The following is an 18,016-nucleotide window of genomic DNA, read 5'->3' as shown; positions in this document are numbered from 1 at the left end:
ATTATAACGAAAACAGTTGTAAATATGGACATTTTTATTTCATATGGGTTCATTCCGGCCACTACTTTCACTTCTAATTTTTGATAGTGTTAAATATAACTTATACAATTTTAAAGCTGATAAATCAACCCTTTTACTGCTGGTGTCCGAACAAAATTCCATTCGATAATAACGGAGATATGACCTAATATATACAAAATATTATGAAAAATCTCTTCACGCCTGAGTGAATTCCGGGTTTTGTACTCGCCCCGGAAGTGTTGGAAGGGAAATAACTCCTGGTGTTATGACGTCATACACTACTTTCGTTTTATTCCGGAACTCCATAGGTAGTGTGTTCGTTTAATTTGCTTATCTCATTGATCAGCTGTTGGTGTGTACGTCGTTTCTTCTACCTTTGTATGGTAAGTATATATATATGTGTGTGTATCGATTCAGAGACTGAAATATATGTTCTTTTTTCGCGACAAAAGCATTTTAATTTTTCCTGTACAGGTGTGAATGCCTTGACAACACATGAAAATCCTACTATACTATAGGCCTTCACGTAGAACCTCTCATAAGTTAATCTGTATCAAAATAATTTAGTAAACAAGGCCATCTTTTTCATTTTAAACTAGACCTTGGTATACCAATATAAACATTTACATTGATACGTGTTTCGTTTGTTTGATGTCGTTTCGTCTTTTGCCCTCTTTTCTGATAATTTATACTTGTCATTTTTTCCCTAAAGAGTACAGTAACGTCCAGTATATAATGACATTTATAGTGTCCTGAGCCGTAAATAATTTACGGTATAAATAACTCACTTACTGTCTCTTAAGCTTTAGTGGTTCAGCATATGATAAAGACACAGGGGCTCGGTTTCGGGTTTCTGAGTAACATATGACATCAGTAAACAACCGCAACACTATATATTAAGTATTCATCTACATTTTTTTGTACATCGATAACCCCTATTTTTATAAGGTTTTAGAATGTATATGAATACTTTTATTTATAGTGTTGTGGTTGTTTACTGATGTCATATGTATTGTTACTCAGAAACGCAAAACCGAGCCCCTGAGGATAAAGCTAGTAATCAAGGTCGATCCCTATCTTAGGAATTGAAATAAATTTATATCATTGCGACTCTTGGTTTATACTTATAAGTGTTAACATTATTTCTCAAACCTGGTCTGGGTATACCACTCGTCAAAGAAAAGTTCCCTTTAGTAAACTTTTCTTTGATTTTAGTTTAATGGGCAGGGAATGAAAGTGGTAATTAAGCCAGGTCCCATGTTCGACCTATATTGGAGGGTTTAAAATCATTTTATCTAAATATGCTCTCTGTCAATAAACCCACACTGTTAAAGGATAACATGGTGAGAAACTCGTGAACGGTGCCTTATGGTATCATAAAAATAATTAGTCAGAGACCTATAACTACCAGAAGTATTTGTTGCGCTTGATTGTACGCTGTAATAACACGTAGGAAACTTACAATAGACTCAGGAGTTTAGACTATCTACATGGAAATGAAAATAACAATTATTTATCCTTGTTAACATGGTTTACAAGCAAAATAGGCTCTGTAGCTGAGGGAACAAATATTATTTTGAATGTTGGAGGAAAACCCATGGCGTGACGGGGGTAAAACTAACATGCCATCGATGGGGAAACAATGGACCCAACAGATATCATCCCCTGCCGCCAGTGCGGCTCGAACCCACGTTCTAGGTGAGAGTGGTCTGAAGCTCATGCATGACTGTACTGATGACTGTCAGTGCATATTAGCGATCACTGCTACCAAGGTACCCTGTACATATATTCATGATTTGTTTATTATCTCAACTGGTCCGAATGACCATTGACCTGTCCATTGTCCATCAACTTTTCCTTTAAATCAGTGCTAATTAAGCCATAAAGGACAGAATGGATTTTGACCAAATTTGGTTATATACATGTATAAGAGTTAAGCATCCTTGAAGAAAGCGGAACAATTTTTTTCTATAAATTGTTGCTCTACAGGCCCAGAGGGGATGGACCAAGTAGGGGAAAAAGAGTATCTTGTGATGACCATATTTGGTCACAAGCATCCATGAGGATTTTAATTGGAACAATTTTTGCATCAATGTTGATTCCCTGATTAGCAAGGCCAAATAGAAAAAGAAATATAAAAAAATGGCCCAAACTAAAAAATCTCAAAATATTTCTTACAGTAAATGGTAAGCAAAAAGTAGAATTTACATTTTTTAATGTATTGAATATTGAGTTTATATTTTTTAGGTGCTGGCCACTTCTGTCATGCATGAGAAGTTTATCTTGATGTTTAACTGGTAAAGTGGACAGAAAAACAGATATTTGTTGCAGCTAATTTGTTTTAAGATGGATGAAGTAGACAGGAGAAAACTGACTTCTAATAGAAGTTATTTAGTGAAAAATATCTATAAGACAATGAATGTGGTAGACAAACTAATGGAGGATCGTATCATAACAGATGGAATGAAACAGGACATTGAGGTTTGTATTTTGTAACTTTGTACAGAATCTAATTGTTTCTTCTCATGTTTTCTGGAATCCTATAATTTCTTCTCAAAACTGTTGGTTCTTAAAACTACAATTTTAATCTGTTTCTAACTGGATTTTTAACAACAAAACATTTCATTTCTGAATTTGGTTTCAAAATATGGCTCTCATCCTCTTAAATAGGTAGGTCAGGGTTAGCCAGGGGTTTGCCTGGTAGTTTAGGAATGGAGCCTTGCCCTAAGATTATGAAAGGTTATCAGAATTTTGACATTTTCAACCATTTCAATAAAAATTTAAAAAAGCCCTACAAATTTTTCATTTTAATTATTTCAGTATGCAATTCCCACCGTCCTATAGAGCACAAGAATCCTTTGGATAACTTTTTTTTTTTTAACACAAAGACAATTTTTGACTGAAATGTCATTCACAAAATTTCAGTTAGCAATTACAATGTATGTAATTTTACCAATGAAATTTATATTTGCAGGCTGAGCGTACTAATGATGATAGGAACAGGAGGCTGCTTGATATCATTCCGAGGAGGGGACCACAAGCATTCGAAGCATTCCTCAATGCCCTCGTTAATACAGATAATGACTTTGCTGCAGAACAGTTAAGCCCTGGAGCAGGATCAATATACAAAGTATCGATGACATCTAGTGAGAAAGGAATGGTTTCTCCCGAGGAAGAAAAGCCACAAAACCAACATTCTGAGATTATCCTCCCTAAAAGTAAGGTTTCAACACTTTAATACCCAACTGTAAATCTCAACCCTATCTGAGTTTGAAGATTATATGATCAGTTGATTTTCTTTTATCCAGATTGATGCTGACTTAAATGGATTTATTATAAATGCCCTGGTTTCTCAAAAATTAGCAGTGTCAATTTAGTTTTTAGATTTAAGTGTATGTGAAAATTCCTAAAAGAATTAATTGGTTCATTTTGTACCTCTATATATAAGTGACAAAACTTAAAAAGACCAAAGGCCTTTAAAGCTCACCTGCAACTAAAATTAAATGTAACTTTCAAGTTGATGGACACAAGAATATCTGTTCATTCCAATACTAGATCTAGAATACCTGTTCATTCCAATATGAGAATACTTGTTCATTCCAGTATAAGAATACCTGTTTATGCCAATACTAGAATACCTGTCTGTTCATTCCAATACAAGGATACCTGTTCATGTCATCAGCTGTTCTTTTCGATATAAGAATAAGCTTAATTTCTTTCAATTAGTTTGGGAACTTTTAACTTTTAATCCTGCAGCCTGCTTATATTAGACCGACCCAATATTGTATAGTTTCTGGCCTCTTGGTTATTGAGGAGAGGTTGTTGCCATACAAGGGGTCAAACTGATCAGAGGAACTGAGTCTGCAGTGTTTTATAAACTGACTTGTCATTCAGGCTATTGAGCTGAAAAGTTCCATGATGTCAAGGTTTGAATTTGATATTTATAAAACAGCAGTGATGTTTTTGTTTCAGAATGGCCAACTGAGCAAGACTGTGTGACAGATTTTATAGTTAAAAAGTGTAGTCATTCAGAAGAGAGAAAGTGGCAAAGTGATTATGTAAGTAAAGACAATATTACTACCTACAAATCTCAAAGCTCCCTAGTGAATTTTGTTTCATAACTTCGAAAACCAATTTACTGCAAATTGCTAGTTTTCAAAAATAATAATTTACTTTTTTTTTAATATATTTTTTTTTAATAATTTAATTTAATAAAAAATTTATGGATTTTATTTGAAAGTTTAATCTTTATTGATGTCAGTTATAATTGATGCAGGTGACATTTTTATTGTTGTCAGTTATAGTTGATGCCAGTGACATTGATAGAGTGAAACTTTTGTTTCAGTATTACAAAATGAGGAGTAAGCCTCGTGGACGGGTCTTAATGTTTAATAACTTTGTGGCTGTAGCTCACAGAGTAAAAGAGGATGGGTCTTGGAAAGAAAAGCTTCAGATGAGAGAGGGAACAGAAAAGGATGAACAAAGTCTTCGGAGATTATTTGAACAGCTACATTTTGATGTAGAAGTAAAAAAAGATAGAAAAGTTGAGGTAAAATTAAAATGATTTCCGTATTCTCATTATTGTCACACAGGACTCTTAAATATCGTAAGATTTCAGTATGCATTGGAAAGGCCCAAATTTTCAGATATTATCATATCATGTACCTATATTTATGGTACTCTGACTTTTTAGTTTAATACTGTTAATATTTGTATCCTCACAGGAAATGGATGAAAATATGTTAAATAACTTGTAATCTGGGCTGTTTATGCAGTGCCTTACATCAATCAGGTTTTCCTGTTGTCTGTTCATGTTTTAGTTTCTGCAAAATTCAATTGTGTAGATGATACTATTATTGAGAAAGTTTTATATAAATGATATGCCAGGATACAATCCTTCTGTAACAACCAAAGTAATGTATAAAATTCTGTTGTGCTTCATATTGGCCTCGGAAATCTTCTTGTCACTTCCAGCAAATGAGATCAGACATAGCTGAGGAGAAAGCACATCCTTTCCACAAGGATGCTGATTGCTTCATTTTGGTTTTCCTGAGCCACGGTTCAACGGAAGGGATCTATGGAACAGATGGAAATGTTCTTACAACAGATGAAGTGAAAAGCAGTTTTAATAACAAGAACTTCGGCAGCATGACCAACAAACCTAAACTGATTTTTATTCAGGCCTGCCGTGGAGGTAAAATTTTACAAAAATATCCGAAAGTTGTCCCTTTAAATATGTATTTAAAAATGGCAGACTTGCCATTAACTATATTGTTTTGGTAAAAAAAAAAAAAAACATAAAAAGAAATAAGTAGATATTCAATAAGAAAGTTTGATTGGTAGGCTCATAGGTAGAGGTGTTTCTTATTTTGAAATACTGAATTCAGTATTTTGGAATATTTTTTCTCAATAATCAATGTTAAACTTTTGTAAATTACCTAAAGTTTTTTTTCTCTATTTTGAGATTCTTATACTTTTCTCCGTGCAGGCTGTTATCTCCCTGTTGAAGTATGTTTATGTCTCCATGCAGGCTGTTATCTTCCTGTTGAAGTATGTTTATGTCTCAGACTCTCCGTGCGGGCTGTTATCTTCCTGTTGAAGTATGTTTATGTCTCTGTGCAGGCTGTTATCTTCCTGTTGAAGTATGTTTATGTCTCTGTGCGGGCTGTTATCTCCCTGTTGAAGTATGTTTATGTCTCGGACTCTCCGTGTGGGCTGTTATCTTCCTGTTGAAGTATGTTTATGTCTCCGTGCAGGCTGTTATCTTCCTGTTGAAGTATGTTTATGTCTCCGTGTGGGCTGTTATCTTCCTGTTGAAGTATGTTTATGTCTCCGTGCAGGCTGTTATCTTCCTGTTGAAGTATGTTTATGTCTCCGTGCAGGCTTTTATCTTCCTGTTGAAGTATGTTTATGTCTCCGTGCAGGCTGTTATCTCCCTGTTGAAGTATGTTTATGTCTCCATGCGGGCTGTTATCTCCCTGTTGAAGTATGTTTATGTCTCCGTGCAGGCTGTTATCTTCCTGTTGAAGTATGTTTATGTCTCCGTGCGGGCTGTAATCTTCCTGTTGAAGTATGTTTATGTCTCCGTGCGGGCTGTTATCTTCCTGTTGAAGTATGTTTATGTCTCCGTGCGGGCTGTTATCTTCCTGTTGAAGTATGTTTATGTCTCTGTGCAGGCTGTTATCTTCCTGTTGAAGTATGTTTATGTCTCTGTGCGGGCTGTTATCTCCCTGTTGAAGTATGTTTATGTCTCCATGCAGGCTGTTATCTTCCTGTTGAAGTATGTTTATGTCTCAGACTCTCTGTGCGGGCTGTTATCTTCCTGTTGAAGTATGTTTATGTCTCTGTGCAGGCTGTTATCTTCCTGTTGAAGTATGTTTATGTCTCTGTGCGGGCTGTTATCTCCCTGTTGAAGTATGTTTATGTCTCGGACTCTCCGTGTGGGCTGTTATCTTCCTGTTGAAGTATGTTTATGTCTCCGTGCAGGCTGTTATCTTCCTGTTGAAGTATGTTTATGTCTCCGTGCAGGCTGTTATCTTCCTGTTGAAGTATGTTTATGTCTCAGTGCAGGCTGTTATCTTCCTGTTGAAGTATGTTTATGTCTCCGTGCAGGCTGTTATCTTCCTGTTGAAGTATGTTTATGTCCATTAAGAAGGCTTCCCTTGGTTTCCAGTTGTCCATGTTTAACACTTTGAGATTTATCAGAAAAAAGAAATGGTTGACAGGTTGCTAATTTGAACTTCATAATTAAATTTGTTTTTGCTATTTCTTAGAAACTAGAAAGTATTTTACGGGTCTTTCTTTAATTTCATTGTAAGTTCCTCTTGGTCCCTAGTTGTGTTAACCAATTACAAATGGTTAACATTAGTTGTGTTAACCAATTACAAATGGTTAATATAATGATATGGCTACCTTAATTGTATTTTTGAAAATACTTATTTTTTTGTTAAGTACTTATTTAGGAACCCCTTGGTCCTGTGTGGATTATAAGAATCTATATGTACATGTAGGTTCTTGTTATTTTCAAAAGAATAATTTTAGAGGAAAAGAAGATACCATTAGGCGAGACAAGTGAATAAAACTTCATGAAGCATCCAGTTATCTTACAGCAAGCCTCGTGCTGACTGGCCAAACTCTTACACTCTGGTTGAGATATCCCTGTCCTCGGAACAGACCCATGTTAGATTCTATTAATCACCATGTACCTGAAAATAGAAAAATGTGACCAGTTTTATGACAATGCTAGTTTGAAATGTTCATTGCGTACAAGTAGGTTTAAAAGTGGAAAGTAGAGGTTGTCATCTTACTTACTCACACTAGGGCTAGTAACCAAGTTTCCTTTTAGCCTATAGTTAGGGGTAGGAGAGAGAGAGGTCGCTAGTTTGAGCCCAACAAGGGCAGGGTATATTTCCTTACAGAAGAATTTGTGTAGGAGGGAGTAGTATAAAAGTGGAGCATATAACCAGCTGGAAAAATTAGCCAAGTGCTAGGATGTCTGCTGGAAAAGCAAGAGATCGCTGATTTGAGGTTTAGTGATGTCAAGGTAGTTTTCATTACTCCATCCTATTACATGTACATACATTTCCGTGTATGTGCTATTCATCCGGAGCCTAAATCATTCACATTAATATGTAGATGTTTTATCACCATTCGCTGTCACTCCTAGAATTGGTTGTATTTTATCACAGATACATATGACAAGGGAGCTAACTATATTTTGTCACAGATACATATGACAAGGGAGCTCACTATTGCTTGTATTTTATCACAGATACGTATGACAAGGGAGCTAACTTTTGATTGTATTTTATCACAGATACATATGACAAGGGAGCTAACTATTGGTTGTATTTTATCAGATACGTATGACAAGGGAGCTAACTATTGGTTGTATTTGATCACAGATACATATGACAAGGGAGCTAACTATTGGTTGTATTTGATCACAGATACATATGACAAGGGAACTATACATATGACAAGGGAGCTAACTATTGGTTGTATTTTATCACAGATACGTATGACAAGGGAGCTAAATATTGGTTGTACTTTATCACAGATACGTACATGTATGACAAGGGAGCTAACTATTGGTTGTATTTTATCACAGATAAATATGACAAGGGAGCTAACGTGGCTGACAATATGGCTAAAGATATGTCAGATGCAAGGAAATCAATGTCTGCCTTGAATCTCAATGATCCTAAACTGGAGAATGTAGATGAGGCTGACAGCAAGGTGGAGAAATCACCATCTAATGCTGATATGTTTATAGCTAACGCTACTACACAGGGTAAGTCATTGTTTATAACACAGGGTAAGTCATTGTCTACTACACAGGATAAGTCATTGTCTACAACACAGGGTAAGTCATTGTCTAACACAGGGTACGTCATTGTCTACAACACAGGGTAAGTCATTGTCTACAACACAGGGTAAGTCATTGTCTACAACACAGGGTAATTATATATAAGTCATTGTCTACAACACAGGGTAATTATATATAAGTCATTGTCTACAACACAGGGTAATTATATATAAGTCATTGTCTACAACACAGGGTAAGACATTGTCTACAACACAGGGTAAGTCATTGTCTACAACACAGAGTAAGTCATTGTCTACAACACAGGGTAAGTCATTGTCTACAACACAGGGTAAGTCATTGTCTACAACACAGAGTAAGTCATTGTCTACAACACAGGGTAAGTCATTGTCTACAACACAGAGTAAGTCATTGTCTACAACACAGGGTAAGTCATTGTCTACAACACAGAGTAAGTCATTGTCTACAACACAGGGTAAGTCATTGTCTACAATACAAGGTTATTATATATAAGTCATTGTCTACAACACAGAGTAAGTCATTGTCTACAACACAGGGTAAGTCATTGTCTACAACACAGGGTAAGTCATTGTCTACAACACAGGGTAAGTCATTGTCTACAACACAGGGTCAGTCATTGTCTACTACACAGGGTAAGTCATTGTCTACAACACAGAGCACATGTAAGTCATTGTCTACAACAATATATGGTAAGTTATTGTCTACAACACAGAGTAAGTCATGTACAGGTAATTTGATATGTTAATTATGTAACTATACTCTTGCTATTTTACAAATGCAATACTGTATTGCAGTAAAATGAATAAATATAATGTAAGCCATCACAGAATGCTGTGTCGACACCTTATATTTGCTATATAATATAAAGGATGAAAGGTTTAAAATTAAATGAGTTTCATACACCTGTTTCTCCTTTATGATAGGTGAATTTCCACAGCTGAATGACTGTGTGTTTAGTATAATCATCCCATTGTTTTATATTTCCACACAAACAATACTTACCTGTTACTATAGAAGTGGTGTTTCCTGTAGAAATATTTCAGAGGATGAAGAAGTATACTGTTTCATTCCACTATTCTGTTATATTCTGCTTGATGACCAAAACAACAACACAAATATTTGATGCATAACATTTGTTCTATATTTATCTTTGCAGATAATGTTTCTTTTAGAAACACAAAGTTTGGATCTTGGTTCATCCAGGCCCTAGTGTATATCTTAAGGAACTACGCCTGTCAGACCGACCTCCTCGATATGCTCACTCTGGTATGCCTGATCACTATTACCTTTCATTATCCAATCATCTGATGATTCAAATCACCCTTCCCCCATGGTCGTGGTCTGTCTGTCTGTTTTTGAGTACTGGAAAGATATTTCTTCATATGTAGATTCCCCTTGTTCCCTAGTTGTGTCCAGTTGATTTTGAGTCTGATTTGGGAAACAAAATTGCCGACAGATGGCCATCTTCCATTCTGAATATTGAACTTTCTTGAGAAGTTCTGGAATTACAAAAGAGGAAAAGGGAAAAAAAGTAAAGGATTAAGAAATGATCAGTCTTACATAGAGCCAAGATTAGATTGTTCAATGGTTGTTGCAAAGATCCGTTTTGGGTCTAGTCTCCTATACAGTTCTGTATTAGGTAATGCAGTTCATAGGGCCTTGAACAGATCTCATTTAATGAAATAACTAGCAAAGCACATACATCATTGTTTATTGCCTTACAGTAAATGTAAATAGATGGTGTTTATAAGGCATTCATTAATACTGTAACTTATTTGAGAAGTAATCAAAAACTGTTGATATAAAACTATAAAGTAACTTCCCTTGTCTATTCATTGATATGTTGATGTTCAATGGAATTACTTCCCTTGTCTGTTCATGTTCGATGGAGTTTCTTCCCTTTTCTCTTCATTTCAAATGTTGATGTTTGATGAAGTTACTTCCCTTGTCTGTTCATGTTCGATGCAGTTACTTCCCTTGTCTGTTCATTTCTAATGTTGTTGTTTGATGGAGTTACTTCCCTTGTCTGTTCATGTTCGATGTTTATGCTCTATCATGACGTCAATTGTCCGTCCATTGTTCATCGTCTGTACATACATCAACAATTACTTCAAACGACTTCATCTTCTTAACTTATGATTAGAATTGAACTTAATTGGACTTGAAGTGTCCCCAGGTAGTTGAGCTGAGAGGTGGGGCCTAAAGGGGCAATTTGGCTATATTTTTATGAATGACTTCTTCTCTAGAAATATGCACTGGATAGTATTTATATTTGACTAGAAGCATCCGTAGGTGGTTGATTCAATATTGTACCAATGGTGGGTGGTTGATTCAATATTGTACCAATGGTGGGTGGTTGGGATTCAATATTGTACAAATGATTGGTGATGGGGCATCCTCTCCCCCCCCCCCCCTTAAAGGGTTTGTACTATACCATAATCACTGAAATATCCAGGGGAGTAATACAGGCCCTCTGGATATACATGTACATGTATTACTTCAATGTAATTTAGCAGACTGCAACCTACCTGGGAGTAAAGATAAATATATTTATCTCCAGATTGAAAGTAAAATTTGACATATTTGTCTGTAGATCTAGAGAAATGGTAGATACATGTATATCACGTACATGTATTTACTTATAGATCAAGAGTATAAGTAGACTAGATTTACCTGTGAGTTAATTATCATTATTATGTTAGTAAATGTTGGCTGTACATTTGATTGCGTTATGTTTTATTTATTTACAGGTGAACAAGCTAGTATCCGAGGGCAGAGCCTTAGATCGAGATAGAAACATTTCAGTGGCGGTTTCTGTGTTTGAATCCACACTCAGGCACAAGTTACACTTCTTTCCAGGATTGACCGAGGTTGTCACTCATTCTCCACAAGATTAACGCTCTGTTCATCTGACAAAAAAGTGTCTGCGAGCTTGAAGTGTTATATATATTAGTTCATCATCCACCCAACACCTCTTCCATTTCACTACTGTAAGAGCTTTGATAATAAGATATGGCCAGTTGCCACCAATAATTTTAAAGCTGTATATGTCACTTAAATTGTTAACTATATTATAGGTCATGATCTACATTCAAGCTGACAATGCAAGGGTCAAATATGTTTTTTAAAGCATGACATTTATTCCTACAATACTTAAGGTTTAGGTCAATGATAAAGATATACATGTAGATAAAAAATGAAATTATCAAAACAACCACTGGCATTAGTTCCGTGCATCTTTTTCTTACATTTTGTGATAAGGTTGAAGGTCAAAATAAAAAGGCTGCTTGAATGAAATGCCTACATGCACTCAATAAGTTTTGGTAAATGATTGAAGTGGAAACATTTTTAATATCTTTTCAAAGTTTGGAAGGCCTAGGGTAAGGTCATTTACCACTGTCCACCTGTGATGAACCACATTAACTTATAATCACATATCTTTAATATCTTTAAGGTCACAGGTTTTTTTTTAACAAAAGAGAGCATTTGGTAAAACAAAAGATGCTGGGAGATGTTTTTATTTGATGAAGTGCATAGTTCAGAAGTCAGTAAAAGTTAACCATCTGAGAAAAAGAAAAAAAGAACATGAAAAAGACGAAACAGTTACAAAACACATTTGAAGAGTTCCAGAAACTCTGACTAGTATAATGATATTTGCCAAAGGTACCCAGTATACAGGACTATTTTCTGATGTTTTTTTCCGGGTCTGATATATAGTGGGCCTCATGGTTTCATGTATACATGTATGTATAGTTTGTAATATTTTTCTTTTTCTCTTTTTATTGAAATAGATTTTAATCGTATTAAGGCACTCATTGTCACACAAATGTTTATAAATGTTGAGGTTCTCTGTGTCCAATTGATATATATATTGTAAAACTAGACACCTGTAGAATTGTAGAGCAGAAGTGCTAACTATTGTCTAATGATGCAGCGTCCAATTATAAAGCATTTAGTGATCAAAAGTGCTACTTACATTGTATGTCTCTATTTCTATTGGAACCATGTACATACATCATGCTATCCAGAGTAATAGGGACGAAGTGTCTGACCAAAACACCTCTACGTATTCAGCACAGATGAGTTCTTGGCTTAAGAAACACAAATCGTCCCGTCCAGGTTTAGACCACACACTTCGATTAGCTCAGATATTCACCTAAATTTTCATTAGCTCAGATATTCACCTGAATTTTCATTAGCTCAGATATTCACCTGAACTTTCATTAGCTCAGATATGCACATGCATTTTCATTATATACATAATTTAGATACTTTATTTACTGAGCTAAGCTTTGCTTACAAATTACTGTCGCAGATCGCTTAGGCCATGCATAACGTTATTATGGATGATTCCGTAGGTACAGTACGAGGAGGGTGATTTGGTACTCAAACGCTCACAGCGCGTTTCCGCACGTCGAGCGATGGGGATTAAAACCCCGCTGCAATCCCGCCGTAATCCCGCGCAAGCGATGTCGCTGTGATCCCGCTCACGCAGCGATTCCGCTCTGACAAGGCAGCAACCCCGCTCAGCCAGCGATTCAGCTCCGGAAGGTCTGCAAACCCGCTCAGACAGCGATCCCGCTCCGGCGGGCCAGCAAACCCGCTCAGCCAGCGATCCCGCTCCGGCGGGCCAGCAAACCCGCTCAGCGAGCGATCCCGCTCCCGTAACATGGACACAAGAAATCCTGCAATTTTTTTTTTTTTTTTAATATAACGATGAATAAGAAGGCACTCATATTTATTTCATCAGAAACGTTCGCAGAATGTAATGTAATGTTTACAAATGTGTTTCGTATCCACTTGCTTGAATTGTTTTCTGCTTGTGTAAGTATCAAATCAGGAAAAATTTGGCAGCGCGAGTAATGAACTTTAGTTAAACAAAAAATACATTTTATGGATCTTAAAGTATAATCATAGAAAAAGGTTAAACACAAAGTTATTTTTTAAACAACATATTGTATCTAAAAATGCAATTTGGCCTGTTTCGACCTAAAGGTGACCATTTTCAAATAAAAGGTAGTTCTCAGATTTGATATTCGCTGGTGTCAATAACATGGGGAAAACATAGTTGTTGATGAAATATTTAAGTTTGGATGTCAATTAGACTAACTACATGAATAATAGAAATCAAAACCATCAGTTTATGTAGCATACGGTAGATTAAGATATCAAACCACCAATAATTATCTATTTTGCATACATATGTACATATCTACAAGTTGCGAAGCTTACAACGATGACAACCGAGCAAAATATGAGTGCAATATATATGTTTATATCTATTTTGGTATAAGTTGATGTAGATTCGCAATAAGTCACGTGATATTTCACATGTACTCTAGTTAAGCTCTCGCTAGGCGCTGTGCGCGAACAATCATTTATCTTCTATATACATGTGTGCGTGGTATATCCACTTAAAGTATCGTAGTTACAGTATGTATGATATATTAAAATAAAGAAGACAATTAGTTTCTTTGATATAGGCAGGATTTGAAATGTGGTCGCATTGTACGATCGCCAGCCGTTATGTAGCCATGCCCGTCTGAGTTACCTACAAATGTATTCAATGCTTGGTAAAAGTTGTAGTATGCACAATGCACGCGTACAGGGTACCGAGACAGTTTTTCGACGGCTGGCGAGTGGCAGTATACACACTGATACATGTAGGCTTAGTTTGTTGTCCAACCCATTCATATATATATATATAGTATTTATGTAATTTTATGAATGAAATATTTGAATTGAATTGTGGTCATCCTTATCATTTACGTAAGCTGAGACGGTAAAATGTACAGTATTCGACCGTAAACTTATTAATCTGTATATCACTCATTTGATAGGTAACCAGTCTTGACATTTTTCTTAATATGAAAACACATTCGTTTTAAACAACCGGACCCAAAACGTATGTCTCATATATACATTATACATGTACATGTACATTTGTATGTGTTTGTTGAAACAAATACATGTACATGATTTATTACGGATAATGTTGTTGTTATGATAAGTATTGTGTGTATATATAGATATAAGTAAATTGTATATGCACGTTTGGGTAAAATATCCAAGTTCGTCCTTATTAAAGTAATATGAAGATCAATAAATAAGTGTATCACGATATCGATCTATATAGGCTATGCCTGATGTCTAATCCTATTGACTTAACATCTCGTCAATAAGATGTGTTGAAATTAAAAATATGGATACTGAGTGTTCTATTTTCTTACGAAACCTGACAAATAGTTACCCTGGTTTTTTATTTAAACATATTTTTATTGTAATTTATATTATATAAGAGATTTGGCAAAAACCACCTTTCCCGACACAAGTATACATGAAAAAAATACAGCAAGTTGGCATAATATAATATTTTAATATAATATTATTTTTAACATTTTTACAAATTGGTTTGAGCGGGAGAGAGAGAGAGGAGGGGGTATATATAAAGATATAGTGAAAGTAATTGCTCTTATTTCAATCCATTAAACCAATACGTACATATTATAAATGTATAACTTTCAACAATACAAATTACGTACCTAATTTAAATCTGAAATATATATATGATTTAAGAATGATTAATACAACTATCATCGCATACGGATTTAATGGGTTTTACTTCCGCTGTTACGGCCTCAAAAGGAAAACGGCAGGTGCCTTATTCTAAAAGACCTAAATGTAAGAGGTGAGATACAGGTAAACAAGGAAACATGGAGCATTCTCGAAGTCGGTCATCCGGGTACTTGTCACGTGACTGAACCCGGAAACGAAACCGCCATATTTGTTTGGGGGTAAAGTGGGGTAACGCGGTTGAAGATGCCGAAAAGCTGTTGTGTGTCGGGATGCACTGCAAACAAGAAGAAGAACCCGAATTTCAAGTTCTTCATTATACCGTCCGATAAACTCCGACGATCTAGATGGTTGTCAGCCATCAACAGAGCGTTTTTAAACGCAGACGGAACGATAAATAATGGCAAAGTTTGGTCTCCACCATCAGCACATTGTTACGTATGCTCGGCACATTTCATTTCTGGTGAGTATATTTTTGAATTAATACTATCATCTCCTTTATACACACGTAATTATGCAACGGCGTACATTATATCGGCAATATCATATATTGATATATTTACGTATCTCTAAATGAAGTGATAAAACCTTAACTCAATGCCAGTCTACAGTAGACAGAATGTTTTCTGCACAGCATGTCTACTCGCGATCGTTTCCGGTACGGTGTTATTACAAGTAGTATTGCACAACTCGTCATTTAATAACAAAATTCAAAATAAATTATATAATTTTTAGCTGTACCACTGATGGTCAGGAGATAAATGGCTGAATCATTTAACTGTTTAATACAAGGTTGAATACCAACCTCGCTGTCACCGTTTTGGAAGACTTCTTTTAATTCTTGAAACTATACAGTAAGTTTACAAACTATTATAAGTGGCATCTGAAAATTAATCCCATTACAATCAAGTTTCTTGTGCTTTGGTTGTTTGAAATCATTCCATAACTGTATTTTTTAAATTTCAGGTGAGAAGGTAAATGATCCTCGGCACCCTGATTATGTGCCTTCTGTTTTTCCTCACAATGAAAACAGAGTCTCTGATGCAACATCATCAAAGTCTACAGGAAAGATGGATCGCTATCAAAGGGTCATGAAGAGATCAGCTAATACAAGTTCAGGTGTGTAATAAATTACATGTACCTATCAATAGAATAACTATTGATTTGTTGCATAAATACATGCAGTACAGATTACTTCCCTAGTTATATTCATATTGTATTATTACAACTCAAAATCATTAAGTGAGTATTTATAAAGAAAAAAATATTGAGAATCACAGTGAAACCAATAATATGGAATGGAAATAATTCTTAGTATTTCTTTATAAATTCAGCGAGACTTTCCAGTGTTCTGAGACAGTATATTGTGTATCTACAAAGTATGTAATGTTTTTTCCTCTATATTTAGCTACATCACATGTGAGAAAGAGGCTTAAACTGAACAACCTACCCATCCCTGAGTCTGAAAACAACGAGGAGGATGGAAAGATAACTGAACCAGATCATGTTGTAACTGAACCAGATCATATTGATGAACCAACAAACAAGGATGATGAAGAACATGTGACATTTGAATCCTCAATGTGTCTGGAAGAGAGTGTTGATTTTAATGTTTCGGAATTTGAAACCCCAATGCAACGAGCAATGGAGCCATCAGAGAGAGAAATGCTGTACGCAGAGATTTCCAACTTGAGGCATGAGCGGGATCAGGCACTTGACCAGGTGAAATCTCTTGAGAAACTCTTAAGTGCTTCTTCCCTGTCTTCAGAAAGTGTGGCAGGAAATGATGATGCTTGCAAAAACATGATTGGTATAAGCTGGGGAGCATTTTTGAAAATTTTCCTTTTTCTTAGTACTTTCATGAATGCAACAAACAACAATCTACCATTGAAGGAACAGTTATTCTTAACTCTTATCAAACTACGACACAACTTATCTTTTGATTTCCTTGCTCATGTGAAAGGAATTCCAAAAACAACTGTGTTGGATTACTTCTGGAAGTGGATTGACTTGATGCATGCCAAATTAGGTTTTCTTGTGAAATGGCAAGACAGGGAAATCATTTTTAAAACTATCCCACCTGTGTTTAAGGAGAAATTTCCACGCTTAACTTCAATTATTGATTGTTTTGAAATTTTCATGGAGGCACCTAGAAATTTATTGGCAAGAGCACAGTGTTTCAGTAGCTACAAGAGACATACTACAGTGAAAGTGTTTATCTCTTGCAGTCCGCTAGGTTCTATAAACTTCTTGTCTAAAGCGTGGGGAGGTCGTGTTTCAGATGTACAGATTGTGCGCGACTCAAATTTTATAGATCCAAAATATCATTTGCCAGGTGATCAAATTTTAGCAGATCGTGGTTTTACGCTAGCCGAGGACTTTGCAACAAAATGTTCAGCTGAACTTATAACACCAGCTTTCACGAAAGGAAAAAAACAATTGCCAGCTTCAGAGGTCGAAACATCTAGGAAGATATCTTCTGTGAGAATTCACATTGAACGAGTTATAGGACTAATGAAGAACAGGTTTACCATACTAAAGGGAACCATGCCAGTTAGATGTGTTCAGAGTTTGAAAGATGAAAGTTTGGAGTCTGCTGAATCTAGTTGTGATAAACTGATAACTGTTTGTGCTGCATTAACCAATCTAGGTCAAGGCATTGTGTACAAAGGCTGAGGTATTTTATAACTGTATGATACTATTTAGTTGTACATGTTGGAATATTTCAAATTCTATGGATATTTTTGAAATAATCAGGAGAATGTCTTTGAAGTTAATTTTTGCCAGGATACAAAGTCTATAGGATGCTTAAGCTTTTACAAATAAATATTGTTTCAAAATCTTATATTGTATTATTGATCAACAATTTCAAAAAAATTTTGCAAAACCGTCAACTATCTTGTAATTAACAACAGTTTTGTCACTGGTATGTAAAATAAATTTAAAGTAATTCTTTATTCTTGAGTTACTATTCTTTATCATCAGTGTTTGCTTCTTTCATCTAGTAAAATTATCACGAGAAGACATTATAAATAAAAGGGACCCATATGCCAAGTGTATAGAATGTATCAACAC

At 35.4% G+C, this 18,016-nt stretch overlaps 2 protein-coding genes across 2 annotated transcripts; both read left to right on the top strand.

Moving 5' to 3' along the window:
- Positions 1-295: 295 nt before the first annotated feature.
- LOC117314633 (caspase-2-like) lies at positions 296-11,582 on the top strand. The gene is made up of 9 exons (XM_033868713.1): positions 296-404; positions 2,269-2,502; positions 2,996-3,239; positions 3,994-4,079; positions 4,367-4,570; positions 4,996-5,215; positions 8,132-8,314; positions 9,525-9,634; positions 11,119-11,582. The coding sequence occupies exons 2-9, from the start codon at positions 2,368-2,370 to the stop codon at positions 11,263-11,265; spliced, it is 1,329 nt and encodes a 442-aa protein (XP_033724604.1). The 5' UTR covers positions 296-404; positions 2,269-2,367; the 3' UTR covers positions 11,266-11,582.
- A 3,529-nt stretch (positions 11,583-15,111) lies between these two features.
- LOC117314632 lies at positions 15,112-17,898 on the top strand. The gene is made up of 3 exons (XM_033868712.1): positions 15,112-15,404; positions 15,908-16,060; positions 16,350-17,898. The coding sequence occupies exons 1-3, from the start codon at positions 15,188-15,190 to the stop codon at positions 17,615-17,617; spliced, it is 1,638 nt and encodes a 545-aa protein (XP_033724603.1). The 5' UTR covers positions 15,112-15,187; the 3' UTR covers positions 17,618-17,898.
- Positions 17,899-18,016: the final 118 nt, after the last annotated feature.

The sequence above is a fragment of the Pecten maximus genome, chromosome 16, assembly GCF_902652985.1.
Source record: "Pecten maximus chromosome 16, xPecMax1.1, whole genome shotgun sequence".
Lineage (NCBI taxonomy): Eukaryota > Metazoa > Mollusca > Bivalvia > Pectinida > Pectinidae > Pecten > Pecten maximus.
Note: the sequence above shows the minus strand (reverse complement) of the source record. Positions and strands in the feature narration are given on the sequence as shown.

Coding starts and splice junctions, on each gene's coding strand:
- LOC117314633 (XM_033868713.1), top strand. CDS start 2,368: ATGGATGAAGTAGACAGGAGAAAACTGACTTCTAATAGAAGTTATTTA. Junction 5,216..8,131: donor TATTCAGGCCTGCCGTGGAG/GTAAAATTTTAC, acceptor ATTTTATCACAG/ATAAATATGACAAGGGAGCT. Junction 8,315..9,524: donor AGCTAACGCTACTACACAGG/GTAAGTCATTGT, acceptor TTATCTTTGCAG/ATAATGTTTCTTTTAGAAAC.
- LOC117314632 (XM_033868712.1), top strand. CDS start 15,188: ATGCCGAAAAGCTGTTGTGTGTCGGGATGCACTGCAAACAAGAAGAAG. Junction 15,405..15,907: donor CTCGGCACATTTCATTTCTG/GTGAGTATATTT, acceptor TTTAAATTTCAG/GTGAGAAGGTAAATGATCCT. Junction 16,061..16,349: donor ATCAGCTAATACAAGTTCAG/GTGTGTAATAAA, acceptor CTCTATATTTAG/CTACATCACATGTGAGAAAG.